Source organism: Labeo rohita, chromosome 10 (assembly GCF_022985175.1).
Source record: "Labeo rohita strain BAU-BD-2019 chromosome 10, IGBB_LRoh.1.0, whole genome shotgun sequence".
NCBI lineage: Eukaryota > Metazoa > Chordata > Actinopteri > Cypriniformes > Cyprinidae > Labeo > Labeo rohita.
Genome location: NC_066878.1, coordinates 1,459,144 through 1,484,430, shown reverse-complemented (window position 1 = coordinate 1,484,430; position 25,287 = coordinate 1,459,144). Strand labels below are relative to the sequence as shown.

Here is a 25,287-nt window from a genome sequence, read left to right as displayed (position 1 = left end):
CATAAGCCGACAACATCATCTGCCTTAGAGGGCATCCTTGTAGAGTTTGAATCCCACTGCTGAGGGTGTGCTGTGTTTGGCCTCTGCAGTGTATAATGTGAATTTATTAGAAGTAATTCTCCTAAACCTCCCTTCTCCAGTGGTTTTGCCCAGCACAATTTCTTGTGGCTCCACTGGTTCCACCCAGCCTATTCTCTTGTGAATGTGCTGGTTCTGCTCAGCCCCATTTCTTCTGTGTATCTACTGGTATCCAGCCTAAATTCTCCTGGGACTCCAGAAATCCTGTCTAGTCTGACCAGCAAGTCAGTCAGCTCCGCCTCCGCTGGTTCCTTCAAACTCCTTGGCTCTCCCTTCATTCTCTCCACTGTGCTGCGTGGATGTCCATCAGATGTTCCAGTCTCCAATTCCACCCTGGAAAGAAGATCCACTGGCTGCACTTCAGACCTCCAAGCCGTGGATTCTGCCATGGTCCTTAGACCCTTCAGCATACCTTTCGCTCCACGCTTCCTCAGCTCTACTGGGGTCCGTCAATACTCAGACTCCACTGGGTTCCCTCCGGCACTGCCTTGTTCAGTCATTGCTCTGCCTCGTACCTCTATCCCTCAGGCTCTGTTGAGCTCCTCCTTTCCTCCAGCTCCACCTCGGTTCTCAGTCCCATCAGCTGTGTCCCGGCCTGCTGAACCCCAGTTTCTGCCTCAGGCCTCCTGTGTCACCCCATGTCTCTGTCCTCTCAGTTCTGACTGGGTCTCCACCTCCACTGGATAAGTCTCTGTCAGTCAACCTCTTGACAGCTCTCTGTGACCTCACCTGGACCATCTCTCCTGCATCTCTTTCCTGGCTCCTCTCTCCTGCCACTTCCTCATAGACAGCTCTATCTGGGCCCCTTTGATCTCTCTAGAGTTCCAAGTTCTCCACCATAGCTCCCTTCCTCAGTTGAACCGGATCTGTACACACCTGTTCGTTTGCTTACTGATTACATTCCTCTCGTCATTTAACCCCTGTGTTCTCCTCAGTTCCTTTGTCCTGTAGTGATGTTGTGGTAGTTTGTGCTTGGTGTTAGTGTTAAGTTTATTCCTGTGATTTCCTGTGATTTCTTCCTGTGGATTAACTAAAAGACTTTTTGGATTCTCATACGTCAAACATGCTTACTTAGCACTACCCGTGACAGAATACAGGACCCTCAAAATGCATTTAAAGGATTTACCAGCAGTTCAGCTCCTCTGCTTGGAGCAGGAGGAATGCTCCCTCAAAGACCAGTCAAGGGATTTTTAGACCTGGTAAACCAGACTCCTTTCCTGAACAACTGAGTACTTTCTCAAAGAGCCAGATCCCATCTTTACATCTGATAAGGTACGAGAGCTACATCGAAAGTTATCACTGGATTGTTTGTGGAGTACAAGGGCATGGAGGCCTGAGGAGGTCCTGTCTCTATCTTCAGCCCTGAGTCCCAGACTCCACCTCAGCCTTCCGACCCATTGGCTCAGCCTTGGGTCCTTTCTCCCTCATCTCAACTGTGGCTCGTCATCCTACTTGCTATCCCTCATCCCCTGGCTCCGCTTGATTCAGTTCAGTTACTGTGTTGATTCAAGTTGTTGTTTTTTTGCACTTTAAATTGTTTAGAACAACGATAATCCAGATTTGAGGCTCTAATGACCGAAGTGTCTAGTGTCAAGGTGCCATTGTGGTATGCTTACACTGCAGCGACAGTCTTGTTTTCCTTCGTAGTGAAAATGACCTCAGAGGACCTCGGTGTTATGTTAGTGTAGTATTGTTACATAGGTGCACATAGGTCAACTTCATAAAGCCTATCATTTTAGGGTATAGTAATTTATCTTAAACGTCACCTTCTTTAATTGAGTCATTATTATTAGTCACTACTGTTGTCATAAGTTTGTACAGTATTCCTGTTTAGCAATAAATTTATGATGTCACATGCTAAATTTACTTCCCATTTATCCTCAAGTCTGTAGGGAGAAGGTATGATCTATGGACTAAAGTCCAAAGCGCAAGAGAGTGATCTACTATAAATTTGTCTGATGGCTGGTAAATGAATGAGATGGTGGCAGCTTTGGAGAAGGTAGAGTATAAACCATGTGTTTCCTCTGTTTCTCGCTACTGATTTTACTGCAAATTACTCTCTCTCTCTTTACTGCAAATTACTCTATTAAGGAACAACCAATCAGTTTTGTTCATTAATGCACTGTGACTGGAAATGAAATCATTTTAACAGAAATATTCTCTGTTATTAAGTATATTTCTAAAACAGTTATTTATCACAGGTGCTACGAAAAAGCCAGACAACAGGTATCATGAGCTCCATGCTGTCAAACGGCTCTGCAAATGTGACCTTTGTTCGTCCTGCAACTTTTTTCATTAATGGCTTTTTTAATATCCCACATGCAAAATACTACTATGTTTTCTTGTCTTTAGTGTATGTTGTGACTGTTTTAGGGAATTCATTTATCATGTGTATCATTTATTTGGCCCGCAGGCTTCACACAGCCAAATACATTGCTGTTTTTCATTTGGCTCTTTCTGATCTGTGTGGAAGCTCAGCTTTGATTCCAAAACTCATAGACATATTTTTGTTTGAGCACCAAGACATTTCATATGAAGCATGTTTGGCAAATATGTTTTTTGTATTTCATTTCATGAATCTGCAGTCTTTGACACTTCTTACATTGGCTTATGACAGACTGGTTGCTATTTGTTTTCCTCTACGGTACCATGCCATTGTAACCAAACCAGCCATGTTTCTGATCATAGGTGTGATGTGGATTTTTTCTGTCACTTTTTTTGCTTTAATGGTGAGCTTGATTACAAGACTCTCTATTTGTAGATCTAACATAGTCAATAGTTATTTTTGTGATCACGGCCCTATTTTTAAGCTAGCTTGTAATGATAACACCATAAATCTTATCATGGCAAATATTTGCTTTGGTCTCCTTGTATGCATGCCACTGATATTGATAATCGTCTCATATTCCTGCATTGCTTTTGTTTTGCTTAAGATTGCTCATGGTGCTGACCGAGTCAAAGCCATGAAAACCTGCACCTCACATTTCATGTTGGTGGCAATTTTTTATGTGCCAATTTTAGGTATTAATATCGCAGCTTTAGCAACTTTTATCCATCCAAACGCCCGGATAATTAACAATTCCCTGACGCAGACAATACCACCTATGCTGAATCCCATTATATACACTCTAAAAACAGAGGAGGTCATGCAATCCATAAAAGAACTGTATAAACACAATAAGGTCAATACTAGGCTACTACAGATGTAAAGGTTAAATGCAAGTGTTATTAAAATAAGATTGATCTTGCTGATCTGCATCAAAGAATCTGTACTTATGTGTTGACTGTGAATGTCGCAGATGTTGCAGAAAATAGTCTCACAGCCTTCTCATATGTAATAAAAAATAAATTACTCAGAAGATGTATAAGGTCACAGAATTTAGAATTTGTATTATAAGCAGGCCAAAACTGAACTAATGTAATAAATTGACTTCATGTTCTTTTGTTGGAAATGATTGCAATGTTAGTTTGTAGTGCAACAAAACTTCCATGTGTGCTGATTTGGATTCACATAAAAATAAAAATAATTTTCTCATCCTCATATTATGCCAAGGCCATTTGACTTTCTTTTTTATCTGTGCTGATATGTAACCAAAAGTTACATTAGCCGTAACATCAGCCTCACAACTAAAAAAAAAAAAAAAGAATAAAAGTGAATGGTGTTTAAAGGGGGAAAAAGGCATTCATACAATGTATAATGTATAACAATGTATGTTTAAGATAAAAACATCATAAATTGTGTATATTTAAAAAAAAGATGTAAATATGCTCTAACACTATCACTAATCCATTGAAGATGAAGCCATTTTAAAGAAAACTTTTTTTCCATGTAGGCCTACAATGAAATACACTCACAAATCACTTGTACAGTTAAAACGTCTACAGGAGATGTAGAAGAAGAACAGTGAGAATGAAAAGGCCCCAAGGAAAAGAAAAAAAAAACCTTCCACAATTCTAGTGTACCCTCTAGTGGGAAAAAAATCAAGTGAAGTATTGTGGGAGATGTCGGCTTGAGCTTCATTTGACATACTGTGGACTATTTTATGTTTTACCAGTTGATTAATGTGACTATATTATGCAATACATATGTTTGAATGTGTATTTTTAATGGCTGTAAAAGGAGAAAGACTGAAAGGTGTATAGTTACAGTCATTGATTAAATCATCATTTCCTCATAATTTTGACATTTCAAACCCATTATAACAACTAGGCCCATCAAGATCCAAAAATAATAGACAAGCACTAGATTTTGGGCTGTTTGGATTTTCATAACACTGATGCAGACTAGAAAAAGGACACATCCAAAATACACACTTTGTCTATTTCAATAAAATACATATGTTTAAAAGCCTTTTCTTAAAATGAGTTGTATTTTTCCTCAGTCTTACATCCACCAGATGTTACAGTTTAATTCCTATCTATATTCTGATGGTTTGTTCATATATAATTTGCCTAATTTTACACCAGATTTTATTTCCAGTACAACTGTAAAAACTGTAAAAACCTTTAACTGTAATATAATATCAACAAAATCAAAAAAAAAAAAAAAGTATGCCTTTATTTTCACATAGGACAGTGTAGTTGGACAGGAAGTGAAGTGGGAAAGAGAGAAGGGAGTGGGATCTGGAAAGGTCCACGAGCTGGGATTCGAACTCAAGACGCCTGCAGCACAACACCGCTATATGTTGGCGCTGTACCCACAAGGCTACTGGTGCTGACAAGAAAATCAAATTTTGAATATTCAGATTTCTATTCTGGAAATGCAAATTAATGCACATTAAACTAAATTATGCCATACTAAACATAACTAAACAGAAAACATGTTATACAAACAATGTATGCATAATGTAATCAATCAGCTGCGGAAGTATGGAGATACTAGTTCTGTGTATTAGTTACGTTTTTCACCCTATTCACCAGGGATGTTTAAATTTAGCCCAAAAAAAAAAAAAAAAAACAATGGCAGTACAACCAGGACAAATACAGATACACTAACTATCTTTGACAATATTGTCAGCGCTGTGATTTGATTGGCTAGATGACAGCTCTATAGAGGTGTGCCATTGGTGGAGACTGTCACGTTCAGTGATTGGCTGAAGTGACTGACACCTCTTCATTCAGTATATAATGCATTAGGGAAGGCCCGCAGGTTGGGTAAACCTCCCTAAGACCTTACTGTGAGTATATCATATTATTATTCATTAACATTATTATTATTATACAAAACTTCAACCTTTCTGCATTCTGCTTTTCTGCCCAGACAGCATGAAAAAAAGATGATTCAAGAGGTTACTGGAAGCAGGAATATTTCCTTCCTGTCCACTGGATTCTCTGGTATACCTCACATGAGATACTATTATATATTCCTGTTTATTGCCTACTTCATTTCTTTTCTAGGAAACTCCTGCCTTGTTATCATTACGGACCGAAACCTTCACACTCATAAATATATTGCTGTCTTTAATTTATCACTAACAGACATTTGTGAGAGTACGGCTGTGATCCCTCAGCTACTGGATGCATTTTTGTTTGGGAATCGGTTAATCCTGTATGGATTGCGCTTGTGTATTATGCTCTCCAGTATGTTATTTGTTTCAGTGCATTCACTAACTCTCACCATTCTGTCTTTTGACAGATTAGTAGCCATTTGTTTACCACTGAGGTATCATATGATTGTGACTCACAGATCAGTGCTTGTTATAATCTGTGCTTCATGGACGCTAGCACTAATGCAAACAATCCTCAGCAGAACTTGTGTCATAATCGTTAATTTCTGTGATTGTGGGTCAAATTTACCAAGCTGTCTCAGCATGAGTGTTGTGTTTCAGGTGATCATCATGTTTCCAGTTTTTTGCATTGTCTTTTCATATACATGCACAGCTGTGACATTGTTCAAAATCACACGAGACCGTCATAGAGCCACAAAGACATGTACTGCTCATTTAATATTCGTGGCTGTATTTTATGTGCCCATCTGCCTAACATATGTCTTTCGGGTCCTTCTGAGCACCAACACTACAACAATTATTCTTTCTCTGACCCTTGTGCTTCGTTCAATGCTTAACCCTATAATCTCACGACAAAGGAGTTTATGGCATCTGTGAAAAGAAAACGTTATGTTTTTATCTAGAATACCAACTGTGTTCCAATTATAAGAATAGTAGCTGTGTGATTTTTGTATGGAATTATAATAATATTTAATAATTATAGAATTACTGTGAAACAGTATTTGTTTTGTGTTACTTGAAGTATAAATTGTAAGTGCAGCATCTTTAATCTTGTGCCAGTCTGATTTTATGTTTACATTTCATGTGAACTATATATAAAAATCCTTACCATATTCCTTTGTATTGTAATGTTTAGACACACTGTATTTATTCAGAATGACGGTTTAGGAAGGCTGAGAGTTATGCAGTGAATCACAGTGCCAAGAAATATTGACAAATCATTACTTTGATAGTCTGTTACTGAGTTCATATCTAAAAACAGTTCTTTATCACAGGTAACACAACATTCCAGACAACCGGCAGCTTGACTTCAATGCAGTCAAACTCCTCTGAAAATGTGACCTTTGTTCGTCCTGCAACATTCTTCGTCAGTGGCTTTTCTAATATCCTACATGCAAAATACTACTATGTGTTCTTGTGTTTTGTATATGTTGTGACTGTTTTGGGGAATTCATTTATCATGTGTACCATTTATTTGGCCCGCAGACTCCACACAGCCAAATACATTGCAGTCTTTAATCTGGCCTTTTGTGATCTGTGTGGAAGCACAGCTTTGATTCCAAAACTCATAGATATGTTTTTATTTGAGCATCAGAGCATTTCATATGAAGCGTGCTTGATGAATATGTTTTTTGTGTTTCATTTTATGAACGTACAGTCTTTGACACTACTCGCTTTGGCTTATGACAGATTGGTTGCTATTTGTTTTCCTCTAAGGTATCATGTAATTATAACCAAAACATCCATGTCACACCTTCTAGGCGGTATGTGGATTTTCTCCATGGCTTTATTTGCTGTACTTGTGGGATTAGTCAACAGACTGTCTTTTTGTAGATCTACTGTGGTCCATAGCTATTTCTGTGATCATGGCCCTGTCATCAGCCTTTCCTGTAATAGCAATTCCATAAATTACCTCATGGCATATATTTTATTTGGTCTCCTGATTTGCCTGCCAGTGATAGTGATAACCCTCTCATATTGTTGCATTGCTGCAGCATTGCTTAAGATTGCTCATGGTGCTGATCGCATCAAAGCCATGAAAACCTGCACCTCGCATCTTGTGTTAGTGGCAATTTTTTACCTCCCAATTTTAAGTGTAAACGTTAAATCCATCTCAACATCTATTGATCTAAACTCACGGATAATTAACAATTCCCTGACGCAAATAATACCACCTATGCTGAATCCTATTATATACACTCTGAAGACAGAGGAGGTCATGCAGTCCATAAAAGAACTGTACAAACGACACAAAGTGAACACTATTACAGAACAAAATGTGAATCAGAAAATATAAATATAGGTGGTTGTCCTTTTACATTTTGTCCTCAACGTTTTTGTTTGTTTAATGATTGCAGGAAAGAAACTTTGTCGATTGTTGCATATAAATATCAGACAAGCTATATATTTTAACTACAATCAATTAACAAAATCATTTGATCATTTAACAAATATCCACTTGAACAGGATTGGCTGGCCTGATGTGTAGATATTAGAAAATAATTGTACAAAATCCTCATATGTGATTAGAATTAAACATCACGGTACTCAAATAAAAATATCTGCACAGATTTTTTGTGGCTCTTGTGTTGTTGCTTCCATTGACACCACCAAGGAAAAATGGTCACAATGGTTAAAAAAGGTAAAATAAATCTTCTAATAGGCCAGAGTACTTAATCACAAAAACAGAACTAGGCATAGAGAGTGTTTTCACAATGCGTCATCAATCTGCCGTATTGGTGTCACTGAATGTAAACAATGCCACTGAAATGAACAGAATAAATGTTGCTGATTATTGCTGCTGAAAATAGTCAATTATTGTCATGTTTTGGGCTGTACTAATCGGTCAAACTGGAAAAAAAAAAAAAAACATTTGGCGTACTATAGACTGCCAAAAGTTATAACAAATCAAGGAGAAGAGTGCAAAAAACACTCTGAGGAACACAAGGCGTTTGTGGTTGGCCAAACTGAAGCAACATTTGTTTGTTCTTATCATTTCCGGTTAGGCAGGTGAAATAATTTAACCTAATATCTTAATTAATACTGCTCGTACGTATCTTTACCACCTATTAGCTTTGGTTTGTCAAACTATTGCGCTCTTTCCTGCTTTCTAAGTCCTCCTCTATATGATTTAGCAGTCTCCACAGATTTTTTTTCCATGGTTTAGACAGCATAATTTAGCAGAACAACCTATTCAGTAGTACATTAACTGTGCAATCAATGCTGTTGTTTACATACGAGTATCTTCAATATAGCCGTACATCTAGGTGACTGACCAAACCGTGATTGAGTACAAACCCTCTATTAGACAAGAACGTTGTAGGCCTATAATATACACAGTATACAATACACCCTAACCAATATGCGGTCATATTACACTGTTCTCAAAGCAGTTCTATACGTTAAGTGTAGGCCCTATGAGCCAGTAGTGCCCAGTTATTATTTCAAAGAGAAATGCTGTAGACTACTGTAAAACTACTGTCCACTTGCTGTATGCTAGCCTCAGTTTTCCAAACATAATCATACAGTGGAATTTAACAGTTTATAGAATTGACAAATGTCCAGAATCAAATAATAAATAAAAAAAATAGATGATAAAGATTTGGTTTTTCCCAAAATGAATACTCACCATCAGAATCCAACGTTTCTTCCGTTTCCCCTGGTGAAAAAACAGCATATGCTGGTAGGTATGTTTTGATACTGTGATGCTGGTTACCAGCTTGACCAGCTAAGGACCAGCATAAACCAGCAAAGGACCAGCATAAACCAGCTAAAGACCAGCTTAAACCAGCATCAAAACATACCTACCAGCATATGCTGTTTTTTTTCACCTGGGGCGCATGACCATATGAGCTGCGTTTTTTGTTTTTTCATTAGTTGTTCATTAGTAATCATGCCATATGGTCCAAAAAATAGCATCAACCAAATACTTCCTCACGACCTTAAACGTCTTTGTGCATGTCATGATTGTGTGCACAGAAGGGATAAGATAAAGTAGCTTACTTAACCACACACTTAAAATAACACACTTTAAGAGCTTTTTAAATTAGTATATCAATATTACAGTTGCATTTTAACATTACATTTTAAAAATTCTTAAATGTTGAACAGTAAATTATTTCACCTTTACAATGATTTTTTACTTGACTGTGAGGACTTCTACACGCTGTCTATCTATAATAACCTAAATTGTGCCATCTAGTGGCCATAAGACTAAATTCAAATTCCTACTGTCCTTCACACAATGTCGTTGGGGACAATGTCAGGTGCCAAATGTTCAGTTGAACCTCATGTGTAGACAAGTGTTGCTGCAGCCTTCTAATGGTCACAGTGTAAAAAGGTAAAATAAAGGTAAAAGGTAAAATAAAGCTCCTAATTAACCAAATTACTTAAATAACGAAGACAAAACTACAATACATTAAATAAACCTCGTGTCAAATTCAAGGCCTGCGGGCCAAAATCGGGCCCGCCACCTAATTTCATGAAGCATCTGGCACGTTTCTTGTTAATATTAACCCCTCACACTGTTGTGTTCAGAACATTTAGTGCTTATACAGTAGAACTGACAATACATCGATGGAGAATACAACAGCTGGGCAAACATCTCCAGAAACTGTTTTGTGAGCATTTGTCTATAAACCATATTAACTGCATATATTATATAATAATTAATTGTAACTCTTTTTATGATTTATTTATGCACATCAGTAGCTTCTGGCACCTTTTGCTCTCCTTAATAAAAAAAAAAATATATATATATATATATATATATATATATGAACATGCTTGTGTTGGATGAGTACAGCAGACCTATTTGCTCTAGTAAAGCTTAGACCCAACACTAAGTTAATTAGGGTGGAATGCTTTAGAATGAACAAAACGAATATCAAAAAATTCAATACAAATTAATTTCTAACATTTACTAATTACTTTGCTGTTGTTTCATTAATATAATTATGGATATGTTCTTTTTTTCCTAAAATCACAATATCATATTTTAAAAATTCAGACTTGTCTTAGACATGTTTTATCCAGCATATGAAGACATGTCCAAAAGCTACTGTTAGGCATTTTTTATTGTAATTTTTACAAATAAATATGTGACCCTGGACCACAAAACCAGTCTTAAGTCGCTGGGGTTTATTTGTAGCAACAGCCAAAAATACATTGTATGGGTCAAAATTATTGATTTTACTTTTATGGCAAAAATCATTAGGAAATTAAGTAAAGATCATGTTCCATAAAGATATTTTGTAAAATTCCTACTGTAAATGTATGAAAAAAAAAATTGATTAGTCATATATATTGTTAAGAACATTACTTGAAGAACTTTAAAGGCAATTTTCTCAATATTTTGATTTTTTTTGCACCCTCAGATTCCTGATTTTTAAATAGTTGTATTTAGACCAAATATTGCCCTATCCTAACAAACCATACATCAACAGAAAGCTTATTTATTCAGCTTTCATATGATTTATAAATCTCAATTTAGAAAAAATGACCCTTATGACTGGTTTTGTGATCCAGGGTCACATATGTATATTAAAACATACTGAACAAGTACACCTTTCACAAGTCATGAAATATTTAAATGCACAAGACAATCTTCACACTACTCATTCTGTTAGGAAAGTGAGATAGATGTTTTATTGTGTCACAGAGGCCTGTTCATCAGGCAGACTGTGTGGCAGAAGTCCTTTGCTTCAGGAGCTGCTCTTTGCGAGTGTTCTGGTAGGTGCTCATGCACTCCTTAAACTTCTGAACCTCAGTCTGACACTTCCTCCAGTCCTGATGCTCAGCCATACAGTCCTGCAAAGCGTAGTGCAGCTTAGCACAGCCTGTCCTGGAGATCATCCCGTCCACTGGGTCATCCTCATCCTCATTCCTGCTCCGGTTGTGAGGGGATGGAGAAGGAGCCGATGCCATCCTTATAAGTTAAATGACACTTTACTACAAGTAACGACGAAAGCATTCAAACATAATACAAGTAAAAGGATGTAAAAACAAACCACTAGTATATCAGTATTCGATTTTCTTTCACGCTCGACTTTGTGTAGCAAAACACTTAAATGTGTGATATACTTGCCTTTGCAGTTTAAGATGTCAAACGCTTGAGGGAAGTTTCATAACTTGTCTAGTCGGGAGCATTTCTTGTAATGAACAGGAAATGTGTTACATTTTTAAGGGTCCGTGTCCATTCATTGACGCAAGTAAAATGAAAGTAGATGTAATTACATATGTCGTCCCCTAGATGGTAGTGTTGTATCAGACAATTAAAATTGGCTGAAGCGCTTATATGCTAAAGCTACGACACTAATGAATTCAGTCGAGATATTTTTCTACATATTTCATATTTGTGATTTATTGTTGACTGTTGTCTTAAACAACATGTATTAGGTTAACTCTATAAACGAATACTGCTCAGTCAGGGAGCAGTTTCAACCTTGTACCAGTGTAATTACAACTTTCACCCACTATAAAAGACAATTGCAATGGGCTGAAGCACTTCAATTTTCCAAGGCTGCTGCGTTTTTATAGTGAATTTAGTCTTTTTAGATTTTCAAAAAAGATATTGTGGATACAAAGAAAGAAATTATAAATAGTGCATTTATTATATTAAAAAAATAGAATTGGTTTATTTGTGGCCTTAAATAGCCTGATGTGGAGGCAGCTTTTTCCCAGGTGTGTACATTTGTTCTTTTATCACACTCAATCTAAATATTGTCTCCAACCATAATAACTAATATATGTATTCACATACATACATGATCATTTCTTTGTCATTTTTTTAGTTCATAAAGAGATGTTCCACAATGAAAAATGCTGCATTCTTTATAATTTATGTTCTATGTAATTAAATGGTGCAAGTTAAAGAGAGTGTTAGTTTTTACAAGATAACTGCAGAGCAAAAAACTAACATGAACTAACACCATCACAGAAGCATTACAGAAAGCCCCCAAGATAACATTATAAATAAATCTCAGCACTTTACATTTGAACCACAGTTATGTTGTACATTAATGTGAAGTTTTTAGAGGATGAACAGACAGTCTCTGGGTTAACAAAGAATAAATCCTGCTTCGAATCTCTTTACTTTTCAGTGAGTAGAGGATGGGATTCACACAGGGTGTGAGGAGGGATGACAAAGACAGACACACTGCTCTTACATTTGAGTTTATAATAATTCCAAAAAAACCAAGACTGAAAATAACAAAAATTGGAATGAAGAATAAGGCCACTAAAATGAGGTGCTCTGTGCACGTGGCCAGTGCCTTATAACGGCTCTGATTATTTTTCATTCTGAATACAGCGCTCAGTATACCCATGTAGGTCAAGAAAATAAAAATGAAAGGTCCAACCAGGAAGAGTATAGTTAAAACAGTGGAAAAGTTCCAATGGGATGTCACATCACTACAAGCAATTCTTAAAACAGGAGCTTTATCGCAAAAATAGCTGTTGACCTTAAGAGAGCCACAAAATGAGATGGTTGGGATGGTTATACAGTCATAGAGTACTATGGTACAAACAAAGATCCAAACTGTGCCGATTATATAAGCCATTCTGGTGTTTGTGTTTATAGACTCCTGTCTTAAAGGCAAACAGATTGCAATAAACCTGTCATAAGAGAGAATACATAAGGAAAATGGTTCGAGGGATAAAAAAGTATAGTAAGTGTATATTTGCACAATGCACAGATAGAATGACACAAAATTGTCGAGAACAATGTATGTCTTGATCATGCCTGGCACGAGAGAGGTGCTGAGAACAATATCAACCACAGCCAGATTACCAACGGCCATGAACTTTGGGACATGCAGACGGTGATCATAGAAAATGATGCTAATCAGAAAGACATTGCACATGATTGTGATCACATAAATCACAGTGAGGAACATAACGTAGATATTACTATAAGACATTGAACTCAAAGCAGCAATGTAAAACCCTGCAGGCTGAATGATGGAGTTGCTGGTGTTCTGCATGGCCGTCCTTTTTTGCGACCTAGCTTCCTTGCAGCGTGCTTCGCTTTTAGTGGGTGAGAAACAAGATACCTGTAAGAAACAGTCACAAACAGTCTGTGTCACCTTTAACATCTGTGTTATTTGAGGACATAAGCCTTTGACATTGAACCAGAAATGTAACAATGAAAATCTACACTTGACATGTTACAATGATTGTCTTAGTTGTATACATACATGCAACAATAACGTGGTGGTTTGAGGATAACGCAGACGTTGTTATCTTCCCTGCAGTTTCTGCCTCTGCTGCAGTCCAGGATCACTGTGAATCCTGAATGTTAACCTGATCATGTTTTTTGGGACAATATATTGGGCAGTTTTTCCTCCAGAGGTGCCATTAAAGAGAAAAAAATATCTGATATCTAAATAGTCTTTAGAGAAATGACATTCATTAGCACTTATTACTTCATTAATGTGAGATGAATGGTGGTGTAACTAATTGCCTGAAGTGTCACTAATTAGTCTGTTTATTTTTGTGTTCATTTTTGTAATAACGTTACAGGTTAAGTCGGATTAGAAGTATTTAATAATTGTTTACATATTTACAGTATAATGGGTAATTATATGAATAAATAAAAGTGAATTTACAGGATATTGTGCTAAACAGTGAGATCATGGGAGGCATTTAAATGATCAGCAGAGAGAGATGGCCTGTGGGAAGAAACTGCTGCTGTGTCTAGATATGGTCTAGTGCAGGGGTGGCGAACATCAGTCCTGGAGAGCCGCAGCCCTGCAGTCGCTGGCCAGATGGCAACAGTTCAAAAAAGTTGTGGCCAGGGTGAACAAAATCCATTTTTCATCCGGGTCTCTCCAGAGATGTTTGATTAGGTTCGATCACTGGGCCATTTAAATACATTCATAGAGTCTGCCCAAAGCTATTTTTGCCTTGGCTTGGCTGTGTGCTTAGAGTCATTTTCCTGTTGAACACTGAGCGTTCTAGACCAGTTTTTCAGTAAGGTTATTTCTGTATTTTCTGTGTTCATCTTTCCATCTATGATCAGTCCCTGCCTCTGAAAAAAAAAAAAAAAAAAATTACACTGTGTGATGGCCATCATTGCTGTTTGGAATTGTGCTGTACTGTATATAGCAGTATACCTGCACATTTATCTTTAAAACTCTATAAAATACAAGACGTTTGGGCCATCCAGAGGCTATTGGATTTACCAAATGCCTTAATTTATAGAGCTTTGAGTTGACACAGCTTCTCCAGATGAGCTAATGTTTCAAATCTTCCATTGTTCAGACAAACTGTTAACAGAAGGACCATTGTTTGGACATAGAAATGTAAAGTTTAGAACAAAACGCAGCCATTTCCTTCCTATTGTATATATACTGTATAAAGAAATTACAATCTTTAGGAAAAAACACACTCATAAACAACCTAATGACTCCCCAAAACCCTAATTCTTTCTAAATAAAGACAACATTTGCAAAGTTACAAAGTGTGTATTATTCTACATTAATGTTACACTGTTACTGACAAACCTAGTTTATTAGTCACTGATGCACAATGAAAGTACTATCTTTCTTTCTTTCTATCTATCTATCTATCTGTCTATATATATATAAAGAATGTTAAAACTTTTTTGGTCAAAACTTTATTTGAACATTAATACATGTCAGTAGATAACATGTTCATTTTTTGTTAGTTTAATGTTTTTATTTCAGCATTTATGTAAACCAAAAGTGCATAGTGCTGCTTTTGTTGGTTTTCAACATAAAACTTGAAATGATTTAAGTGTGTGAATCAGTACTTTTTTAACATTTCCAGCATATTTTAACATGTATTATACCATGTTATATTACGAATAACAGTTTGGAATTATATATTAGGCCTATTTAAGAGATTTAAGTATTGTATAACATGGGTAGCTCTCAGCCACTTTCATTTTTAAAGAGTAGCTCTCAAATGCAAAAAGGTTGGAGACCCCTGGCTTAAAAAAAGGCAAGTGTAATTACTACTTTCACCCACTAGATTGCAGTGTTATAAAAGACAATTGCAATGGGCTGAATCACTTCAATTTTTCAAGGCTGCTGCGTTTTTATAGTGAATTTAGTTTTTTTAAATTTTCAAAAAAGATATTGTGGATACAAAGAAAGAAATTATAAATAGTGCATCTATTATATAAAAAAAATAGAATTGGTTTTATTTGTGGTGTTAAATAGCCTGATGTGGAGGCAGCTTTTTCCCAGGCGTGTACATTTGTTCTTTTATCACACTCACTATAAATATTGTCTCCAACCATCATTTCTGAACTAATACATGTATTCACATACATACATGATCATTTCTTTGTCATTTTTTAGTTCATACAGAGATGTTCCACAATGAAAGAAAACATGCTGCATTCTTTATAATTTATGTTCTATATAGTTAAATGGTGCAAATTAAAGAGTGTTAGTTTTTACAAGATAACTGCAGAGCAAATGTAGAACTACATATTTTATTGAGAAACTAACATGAACTAACACCATCACAGAAGCATTACAGAAAGCCCCCAAGATAACATTATAAATAAATCTCAGCACTTTAGATTTGAACCACATTTATGTTGTGCATTAATGCAAACTTTTTATAGGATGAACAGACAGTCTCTGGGTTAACAAAGAATAAATCCTGCTTCGAATCTCTTTACTTTTCAGTGAGTAGAGGATGGGATTCACACAGGGTGTGAGGAGGGACGACAAAGACAGACACACTGTTCTTACATTTGAGTTTATAATAATTCCAAAAAAACCAAGACTGAAAATAACAAAAATTGGAATGAAGAATAAGGCCACTATTATGAGGTGCTCTGTGCACGTGGCCAGTGCCTTATAACGGCTCTGATTATTTTTCATTCTGAATACAGCGCTCAGTATACCCATGTAGGTCAAGAAAATAAAAATGAAAGGTCCAGTCAAGAAGAGTATAGTTAAAGCAGTGGAAAAGTTCCAATGGGATGTCACATCACTACAAGCAAGTCTTAAAACAGGAGCTTTATCGCAAAAATAGCTGTTGACCTTAAGAGAGCCACAAAATGAGATGGTTGGGATGGTTACACAGCCATAGAGTACTATGGTACAAACAAAGATCCAAACTGTGCCGATTATATAACCCATTCTGGTGTTTGTGTTTACAGACTCCTGTCTTAAAGGCAAACAGATTGCAATGAACCTGTCATAAGAGAGAATACATAAGGAAAATGGTTCGAGGGATAAAAAAGTATAGTAAGTGTACATTTGCACAATGCACAGATAGAATGACACAAAATTGTCGAGAACAATGTACGTCTTGATCATGCCTGGCACAAGAGAGGTGCTGAGAACAATATCAACCACAGCCAGATTACCAACAGCCATGAACTTTGGGACATGCAGACGGTGATCATAGAAAATGATGCTAATCAGAAAGACATTGCACACGATTGTGATCACATAAAGCACAGTGAGGAACATAACATAGATATTACTATAAGACATTGAACTCAAAGCAACAATGTAAAACCCTGCAGGCTGAATGATGGAGTTGCTGGCGTTCTGCATGGCCGTCCTTTTTTTGCGACCTAGCTTCCTTGCAGTGTGCTTTGCTTTTAGTGGGTGAGAAACAAGATACCTGTGAGAAACATTCACAAACAGTCTGTGCTTTACAAATCACCTTTAACATCTGTGTTATTTGAGGACATAAGCCTTTATGACACTTAGTCGTATACATACATGCAACAATTTCGTGGTGGTTTGAGGATAATGCAGACGTTGTTACCTTCCTTGCAGTTTCTGCCTCTGCTGCAGTCCAGGATCACTGTGAATCCTGAATGTTAACCTGATCATGTTTTTTGGTACAATATATTGGGCAGTTTTTCCTCCAGAGGTGCCATTAAAGAGAAAAAAATATCTGATATCTAAATAGTCTTTAGAGAAAAGTAATTCATTAGCACTTATTACTTCATTAATGTGAGATTAATGGTGGTGTAACTAGCTGCCTAAAGTGTCACTAATTAGTCTGTTTATTTTTGTATTCATTTTTGTAATAACGTTGCAGGTTAAGTCAGACTAGAAGTATTTAACAATTATTTACATATTTACAGTATAATGGGTAATAATATGAATAAATAAAAGTGAATTTACAGGATATTGCGCTAAACAGTGAGATCATGGGAGGCATTTAACTGTTCAACAGAGAGAGATGGCCTCTGGGAAGAAACTGCTGCTGTGTCTAGATATGCTCTAGTGCAGGGGTGGCAAACATCAGTCCTGGAGAGCCGCAGCCCTGCAGTCGCTGGCCAGATGGCAACAGTTCGAAAAGGTTGTGGCCAGGGTGAGCAAAATCCATTTTCCATCCAGGTCCCTCCAGAGATGTTTGATTAGGTTCGATCATTGGGCCATTTAAATACATTCATAGAGTCTTCCCAAAGCTACTTGGCCTAGTCTGAGACTCTGAGCATTCTAGACCAGGTTTTCAGTAAGGTTATTTCTGTATTTTCCGTGTTCATCTTTCCATCTATGACCAGTCCCTGCCTCTGAAAAAATAAAAAAATAAAAATGAAAAATACACAATGTGATGCCCATCATTGCTAATGGAATTGTGCTGTACTGTATATAGCAGTATACATGCACATTTAACTTTAAAATTCTATAAAATACAAGACATTTGGGCCATCCAGAGAAAATTGGATTTACAGAATTTATAGAGCTTTGAGTTGACACAGCTTCTCCACATGAGCTAATGTTTCCAATCTTTCATTGTTCAGACAATCTGTTAACAGAAGGACCATTGTTTGGACATTTGGAAATGTAAAGTTTAGAACAAAACGCAATGTTCCCAGCCGAGGAAGAAGGGTCTTAGCTCGCGAAATGATCGGTTGTTTTCATAAAAATAATACAATTTATTAGGGCTGCACAATAAATCGCATGCGATTATCAGACAAGCTATGCAAAATCATGCTGATAATCACAGATGAATCGCACAATGGAGATTTATTACTAATCAAAGTACCAGTACCGGCTTTACTGACTAAACATGTCTGACAGTCGCATGTGATTTATCATGCAGCCCTACAATTTATATACTTTTTAATCTCAAACGCTCATATGTCTTACTCTCCCTGAACTCTGTGTATTCTAGCTCATGACAGTTAGGGTATGTCGAAAAACTCTGACCGTATTTTCTCCCTCAACTTTAAAATCATCCTATATCGCTGTTTTACCTTTTTTTTTTGAGGGTGTTTGATCTTCTTTGCATGTTCACTTTGCAAAGACTGGGTCGGTACTTCTGCCGTGACGTGGAATGATTTTGAAATTATTTTTGAAGTTGAGGGAGAAAATGAAGAGTTCAGATGCCAAAGCCCCTAAATCCATCTGATGTATTTCTTTAAAATGAGCATTTATTTCTGGCTACTTTGTATAGGTTTCTATGTAAGTACTGGTACTGCTGATTGGGCTGAGGCCGGAATTTAGCGAGTTTGAAATAAAAGTATTTGATAGACGTATAATATGTGTCAGGAGCATTTACTCAGTATCATTATCTCATTTTTGACCGAGATGGCTTTTAGCTGGTTTTGCATCTGAACTCTTCAAATACACTCTGAGTTTTTCAACATACCCTACCTGTCTTGAGCCAGAATACACAGAGTTCAGGGAGAGTAAGACAAGACGAGCGCTTGAGATTAAAATGTATTTAAACTGTATTTTTTAAAATGAAAATAACCGATCGTTTTGCTAGCTAAGACCCTTCTTCCTCAGCTGGGATCATTTACAACCACATCTGGGATCGTTTGAAGCCGCATTTAAACTGCATTTTGAAAGATCAAACTCGGGGGAACCATAGCAGTCCATTATATGAAGAAAAATCCTGAAATGTTTTCCTCAAAAAACACAATTTCTTTACGACTGAAGAAAGAAAGACAAATTAACATCTTGAATGACAAGGGGGTGAGTACATTATCTGTAAATTGTTGTTCTGGAAGTGGACTTCTCCTTTAAAGCAGTTATGAACAAACAAACAAATTAGGACTAATCTGTGTGAATGGTTTCTGCTCTAATTAACCCCAGGCTGCTCTCATCTCATGAGGTTTAGTGTTAATGAGCTTAGAGAAGACACAATGTAAACACAACAGTGTTCATCCTCAGAGTGACTTAAGTGATCTCCGTAAATTTGAAAAGATGACATAATACTCTCAGAACTCAAATGAAAAGAAAATGAGAGAAAGAGTTCTCAAGAGGGATTTGTTTAGTTTGTAGCAACTGGAAGTGAAGAGGTCAACTAAGGTTGCCTCACATTTGGAATTTATTTGTACTTGTACTATAATTATTAGTATTATGGGTGATATGAATAAATAGAAGTACATTTACAGGATATTGGACTAAACAGTGGGAGTATTGCGCTAAAAGAAGTCTTGGGAGGCATTTAAATGTTTAAAAGAGAGAGATGGCCTGTGGGTAGGAACAGCTCAGAATTTGTGATGATTTTACCTGCCCTCTTCATCTGAAAAAGCAAAGATTCTGCATGATGGGTGGGAGATCACCAGTAATCCTGTCAGCAGTCCAGACTGTCCATCCTTCTTATGTCTGATTTGGTAGCTAAACTAAGCCTGACAGTTATTAAGGCATGCTAATGTACCTTACAAAAAGTTTATTCAAGTGTGCTATTAAAATTGATTGCTCTTAATTATACTGTAATGTTGAATGGCTATAGTCAGTGGTTAAATATTAGGGAAAAAGAAGAATAATTATAGAGACATCAGTAATATTGCTATCAGTGATGATACTCACTTTCAGTCATAAAAAAATAACAAATATTTAATTTGAATATTGAATGTGAAATTTTTGCAATATAAAAGTATACTTAACAACATTCATTGTAGGTGGGATTAATTGCATGTACTAAGTTAACTGTCTGAAATTCTGGTCAGTCAGCCAGCAGTTTTGAAAGTAGACCTGGTACTTTGGAGACCAAAGTGAAAGTTTTAGAAAGTTTTAAACAGTACAGTTATTGAAAAGAAACACTTTTATTTATGTATGTGGTAATAAAGAAAAGAATAAGGCTGCGGGGGTTTTGACTAACATAGAGATTTACATCATTTTAAAGAGTGTATGACAGAAAAGAGCAAACAAAAGCTGTCTGAAAACAGTAGTGTTGCACAGTATAGGAAAATATGGAGATGTGTTCTTTATGACTAAATACTGCAAGGTGAACAAAGTTAACTGCAAAACAAAAGAAAAATAAGAGATTTAAATGTATGTTATTGAATGTATAAATGTTATTGAAAATTTTCAATAACAGCAACACAGAAAGCCTCCAAAACAGCGTTGTACATTAATGTGAAGTTTTTAGAGGATGAACAGACAGTCTCTGCGTTAACAATGAGTGAATCCTGCTTTGAATCTCTTTAGTTTTCAGTGAGTAGAGGATGGGATTCACGCAGGGTGTGAGGAGGGATGACAAAGACAAACACACTGTTCTTACATTTGAGTTTATAATAATTCCAAAAAATCCAAGATTGAAGATAATAAAAATTGGAATAAAGAATAGAGCCACTATTATGAGGTGCTCTGTGCACGTGGCCAGCGCCTTATAACGGCTCTGATTATTTTTCATTCTAAATACAGCAGTCAGAATACCCATGTAAGTCAACAAAATAAAAATTAAAGGCAAAACTATAAAGAGTAGAGTTAAAGCAGTGGCAAAATTCCACTGGGATGTTGTATCGCTACAAGCAAGTCTTAAAACAGGAGCATAATCACAAAAATAGCTGTTGACCTTAAGAGAGCCACAAAATGAGAGAGCTGGGATGGATGAAGTGCCATAAAGTAATATAGTAAAACCAAAGAACCAAGCTGCACCAATTATATAAGCCATTCTGGTGTTTGTGTTTATAGACTCCTGTCTTAAAGGGAAACAGATCGCAATGAACCTGTCATAAGAGAGAATACATAAACAAAGTGGTTCAAGTGATAAAAAGGTATAGTAAGTGTACATTTGTACAAGGCACAGATTGAATGGCACAAAATTGTCTAGAACAATGTAAGTCTTTATCATGCCCGGCACAAGAGAGGTGCTGAGAACAAGATCAACCACAGCCAGATTACCAACAGCCATGAACTTTGGGACATGCAGACGGTGATCATAGAAAATGATGGCGATAAGAAAGATATTGCACATGATTGTGATCACATAAACCGCAGTGAGGAACATGACATAGATATTACTGTAAGACATTGAACTCAGTGCAACAATGTAAAATCCTGCAGGCTGAATGATGGAGTCACTAGCATTTTGCATGGCCGTCCTTTTCTACAACCTTTCAGTGGGCGAGAAACCAGATACCTGTGAGGAAACAGTCACAAATAGTCTGTGCTTTACATATCACCTTCATAACGTTTAAGGACATAAGCCTTTATGACATTCAACCAGAAATATAATGAAAATCTACACTTGACATGTTACGATGATTGTCTTAATCGCATACTTACACGCAATGATGCTGTAGTTTGTGGATAATGCAGACACTCTTGTCTTCCCTGCAGTTTCTGCCTCTGCTTCACAGTCCAGGATCACTGTGAATCCTGAATATGAACTTAAGAACATTTTGGACAATATATTGGCCAGTTTTTCCTCCAGAGGTGTCATTAAACAGGAAAAAACCTAGGGTATCTAATATCTAATGTCTTGAGAGAAAAATACATTGTTTTTTTACTTCATTAATGTGCGATTAATGATGGTGTAACTAATTGCCCTAAAGGGGACCTATTATGCCCTTTATAAAAAGATGTAATATAAGTCTCAAGTGCCCCTAGAATGTGTCTGTAAAGTTTCAGCTCAAAATACCCCACAGATAATTTATTATATTACTTTGAAAATGCCCATTTTGAGTGAAAGCAAAAACATGCTATTGTTGTTGTTTGTGCATCCATCTTTAAATGCAAATGAAGGCCATGCCTCTGTCAAAACATTTGTTTGTTTTTGTCTGCCGCACTCATGTGACACTGCAGTTCTTTGTAATACTGAAATGGTATTATTTGCATGTGTTTTAAAGCCATTTCAGTTTAAACTTCTGATATACGGGCACACATATCCAAAGCACGCGCACAGGAAATGGCTGTCACGCAGCATGTGAGTTTCATGTCTTATTGTGCTTAAACTGTCAAATACACAAACGGTTATGTCAAAAACCCACAAAGTTTACATGAACACAGTCGGTTATGTCTGTGAATGTAAACAGCTTGGAGAAATGGCATGTTTATATTAGATTTGTCTAAGTTACAGCGTTAGATACAGTAAGATACAGTACTGCTCTCTGTGCTGTTAATATGAAAGAAAAAAAAACAAAACAAAATCATTATCTGTCTTGACTGTGTAGTAAAGGGGACTCATGTCACCAATGACGCTGTGATTTTTGGGTAACACATCACTCAAGGTGCGGTTGTGAGTATATCAGATGACCAGCTCCCACCTTGCTTGGTTCAGTGTGTCAGTCAAGGACTGTTAATTTGTCAATAGGTTCAGTAATTTAAGATTTGCACTCTGGAGCGAGTTGGTCAACTGATCTATCTGAAAGTTTGGTGGTTTAGCTAGCTAGTAGAGCCTTGGATCATCGACACAAGAAAGACACAACTGTAATAAAATTAATGAAATTTATTAACAATAGATATGCAAGAGTAAATACAACAACTAGTGATAAAACCAATAAATGAATATGCACTGCTAACAGATAATAGGCAACTACACATGAAAGAAGATATCAAATAAATCATAAAACAACTAAATAGAGTGAATACAGAATGGCAGAATGCAATGCTGTTGAGCTGAATGTAGCAATGGAAGAGATTTCTATGGTAATGTTGCTTATGGAAAACCACTTAATGGCTCTGGTAGACTTAATGATAAATAACTGCTTATTTATCTTTGAACAAACAATATAGCTATCATTTGTAATACTGACCCCAAGTAAATGTTATTTAAACAGGTTAGAAAACATAGGCTGCATGTATAAACTAAGCCAAGGTCTTTAGGAAAGAGGTTTGGTAAGTTTATAGTTACGTTCCACGTGGTCGGGTGATCAGTCCGGCGACAGAGACGTCTTCCACTGGTGATGCAGATTGCGTACAGTGGGGAGGGCACAGAGTTGCGTTCTAGTAGCCGTCGATGCACTGACCTGGAGAATGTTGAACTGCTGTTGTGCCAAAGGGGTCCTTAGACCATGGACCAGGCAGCTGGGTCAGATGGGTCTTCACAGGGTCCTTTGCAGCCAGGCTGCATCATCGAGGAGCCATGTGTTTCAGGCAGTGTCTGCCTATGCGGAGGTCCTTTGTGGACTGGGCTGCGCTGCTTTCAGAGCGGCAAGAGTTAGACAGGGTCTGTCACTGCTGGGTCCTTTGCAACTGAAGGGCAGCCGAATGCAATATTTAAGGTTACTCAAGAGCTGAGCTGAACCTTAGCTTTCTTGAAGTCTCTTTCTCTTGTTCACTACAACTGGATAGCTTAAGTAGCTATAATAAGAAGACAGGTTGCGTGCCAGAACTGCTTCATTGTCAATGCATAGACAGCATTATGAAAAAATTGGTAAAATCTAAAACTAAACTAAAAAAAACATCAAATATAAAACTAAAAGCTCTAAAATATTTCTAAAACAACTCCCATCTAAAACAGGCTCTCATTCCTGAGTTTAGCCCAGAGAGGGCTCTAGTTTCCAAGTCCAGCCCAGAGCAAGACTCTGTTCCCAAGTTCAGCCGAGAGAGGACTTCTGTTCCAAGGGCGGCCTTGGGAGCCTGGAGGCTCAAAAATGCCCACCCTCCCTCCCTCCCACTCCTGCTTCCTCCCTCCCACTCCTGCTTCCTCCCCCCCACTCCTGCTTCCTCCCCAGCTGGCTCATCAGCTGTCCAGCCCCGCCTCAGGCTCCTCCACCACCTGCTCCACCACCGTTGGTCGGCTCCCTGGATCCTCCTCCTGGGTGTCCATCCTCCTTCCGAGCCTCCTCCAAAGTTCCCACCCGTTTCTCCCTATGTTGTTCCTGTGGCACATGGCCTGTCTCTGCCCATCATTTGTGCGATGGGATCACCGCACAAATGGTCTGCCAGTCTCCACTGGTGTCGTGGCTGGAGAATTCCCTGTCTCTGCCTCCAACCTCAGAGTTCAGGACTCCGCATCGGCCTGTTGACCCACCAGCTTCACCATGGTTCCTAGCTCCCTCCTCTCCACCGTGGCCGGGCAGTCCACTGGCTCCGCCAGGCTCCCTCATCCCTCCGGCTCCGCCTTGGTCCTCTGTCGCTCCAGCTCCAACGTGGCCTTCTGGACCCACCCCTCCGCATCTGTTCCACCTCAGCCCTCCGGATCCTCCTTGTCAACCTGGCTCATCAGCTGTCCAGCCCCGCCTCAGGCTCCTCCACCACCTGCTCCACCGCCGTTGGTCGGCTCCCTCGATCCTCCTCCTGGGTGTCCATCCTCCTTTCGAGCCTCCTCCAAAGTTCCCACCCGTTTCTCCCTATGTTGTTCCTGTGGCACATGGACGCGCCTTCCAGGATGTGGGCGATATGTCATGCCCATGGACATCTAGTCTCCTTGTTCCTCGCTACTTCACAGTAGCAAACAGTGTACTGTAAGAAAAAATTCTGACAGATCATGTAATGGCTTAAAATTTTGCTTTGCCATCACAAAACCAGTTGAAGTAATGTTAAAGTTGTAATAATATTTTATGATATTGCTGCATTTTTGATCAAATAAATGCAGCCATGGTGAGCACAAGAGACTAGTGTCGAGTCCTAGAGTCCTTATGTTTTATATTACACATGGCATAGATTTGTCTGTATTTTGAAAACTTTCTGCATCCAAAATGTCAGAGTCTGAGTCCAAATTCATTCACAATTGCATTCTGAGTCCAAGTCCCGATTCCAAGCACCCTAACTCTACAAGAGACTTCTTTTAAAAACGCTGAGAAAAATCTGACCTGCAAAAGTATTCAGACCCCCTTTTTTTTTATTCTCTTAAA

At 37.7% G+C, this 25,287-nt stretch overlaps 6 protein-coding genes and 1 pseudogene across 6 annotated transcripts; 3 read left to right on the top strand and 4 right to left on the bottom strand.

Annotated features, from left to right (window-relative positions):
• Positions 1-2,309: 2,309 nt before the first annotated feature.
• LOC127171873 (olfactory receptor 1500-like) lies at positions 2,310-3,400 on the top strand. The gene has a single exon (XM_051120809.1). It carries the CDS (start codon positions 2,310-2,312, stop codon positions 3,285-3,287), a length of 978 nt encoding a protein of 325 aa, XP_050976766.1. The 3' UTR covers positions 3,288-3,400.
• Positions 3,401-5,354: 1,954 nt separating this feature from the next.
• On the top strand, positions 5,355-6,208 carry LOC127172393 (olfactory receptor 13C2-like; annotated as a pseudogene).
• Positions 6,209-6,612: 404 nt separating this feature from the next.
• Positions 6,613-7,602, top strand: or42a9 (odorant receptor, family 42, subfamily A, member 9). The gene has a single exon (XM_051121653.1). The coding sequence runs from the start codon at positions 6,619-6,621 to the stop codon at positions 7,600-7,602; it is 984 nt and encodes a 327-aa protein (XP_050977610.1). The 5' UTR covers positions 6,613-6,618.
• A 3,322-nt stretch (positions 7,603-10,924) lies between these two features.
• Positions 10,925-11,503, bottom strand: LOC127171893 (cytochrome c oxidase assembly factor 4 homolog, mitochondrial). Its single transcript, XM_051120831.1, has 2 exons — positions 11,392-11,503; positions 10,925-11,232 (listed from the first exon to the last, which is right to left on the bottom strand). The coding sequence occupies exon 2, from the start codon at positions 11,229-11,231 to the stop codon at positions 10,977-10,979; it is 255 nt and encodes an 84-aa protein (XP_050976788.1). The 5' UTR covers position 11,232; positions 11,392-11,503; the 3' UTR covers positions 10,925-10,976.
• An 819-nt stretch (positions 11,504-12,322) lies between these two features.
• Positions 12,323-13,350, bottom strand: LOC127171890 (olfactory receptor 10A4-like). Its single transcript, XM_051120827.1, has one exon. It carries the CDS (start codon positions 13,286-13,288, stop codon positions 12,323-12,325), a length of 966 nt encoding a protein of 321 aa, XP_050976784.1. The 5' UTR covers positions 13,289-13,350.
• Positions 13,351-15,883: 2,533 nt separating this feature from the next.
• LOC127171888 (olfactory receptor 24-like) lies at positions 15,884-16,912 on the bottom strand. Its single transcript, XM_051120826.1, has one exon. It carries the CDS (start codon positions 16,847-16,849, stop codon positions 15,884-15,886), a length of 966 nt encoding a protein of 321 aa, XP_050976783.1. The 5' UTR covers positions 16,850-16,912.
• Positions 16,913-20,618: 3,706 nt separating this feature from the next.
• On the bottom strand, positions 20,619-21,584 carry LOC127171875 (olfactory receptor 10A4-like). Its single transcript, XM_051120811.1, has one exon. The coding sequence runs from the start codon at positions 21,582-21,584 to the stop codon at positions 20,619-20,621; it is 966 nt and encodes a 321-aa protein (XP_050976768.1).
• Between the last annotated feature and the right edge of the window lie 3,703 nt (positions 21,585-25,287).

What these genes read in the sequence shown, in the direction of transcription:
- LOC127171873 (XM_051120809.1), top strand. Translation starts at nt 2,310, where the DNA reads ATGAGCTCCATGCTGTCAAACGGCTCTGCAAATGTGACCTTTGTTCGT.
- LOC127171875 (XM_051120811.1), bottom strand. Translation starts at nt 21,584, where the DNA reads ATGCAAAATGCTAGTGACTCCATCATTCAGCCTGCAGGATTTTACATT.
- LOC127171888 (XM_051120826.1), bottom strand. Translation starts at nt 16,849, where the DNA reads ATGCAGAACGCCAGCAACTCCATCATTCAGCCTGCAGGGTTTTACATT.
- or42a9 (XM_051121653.1), top strand. Translation starts at nt 6,619, where the DNA reads ATGCAGTCAAACTCCTCTGAAAATGTGACCTTTGTTCGTCCTGCAACA.
- LOC127171893 (XM_051120831.1), bottom strand. Translation starts at nt 11,231, where the DNA reads ATGGCATCGGCTCCTTCTCCATCCCCTCACAACCGGAGCAGGAATGAG.
- LOC127171890 (XM_051120827.1), bottom strand. Translation starts at nt 13,288, where the DNA reads ATGCAGAACACCAGCAACTCCATCATTCAGCCTGCAGGGTTTTACATT.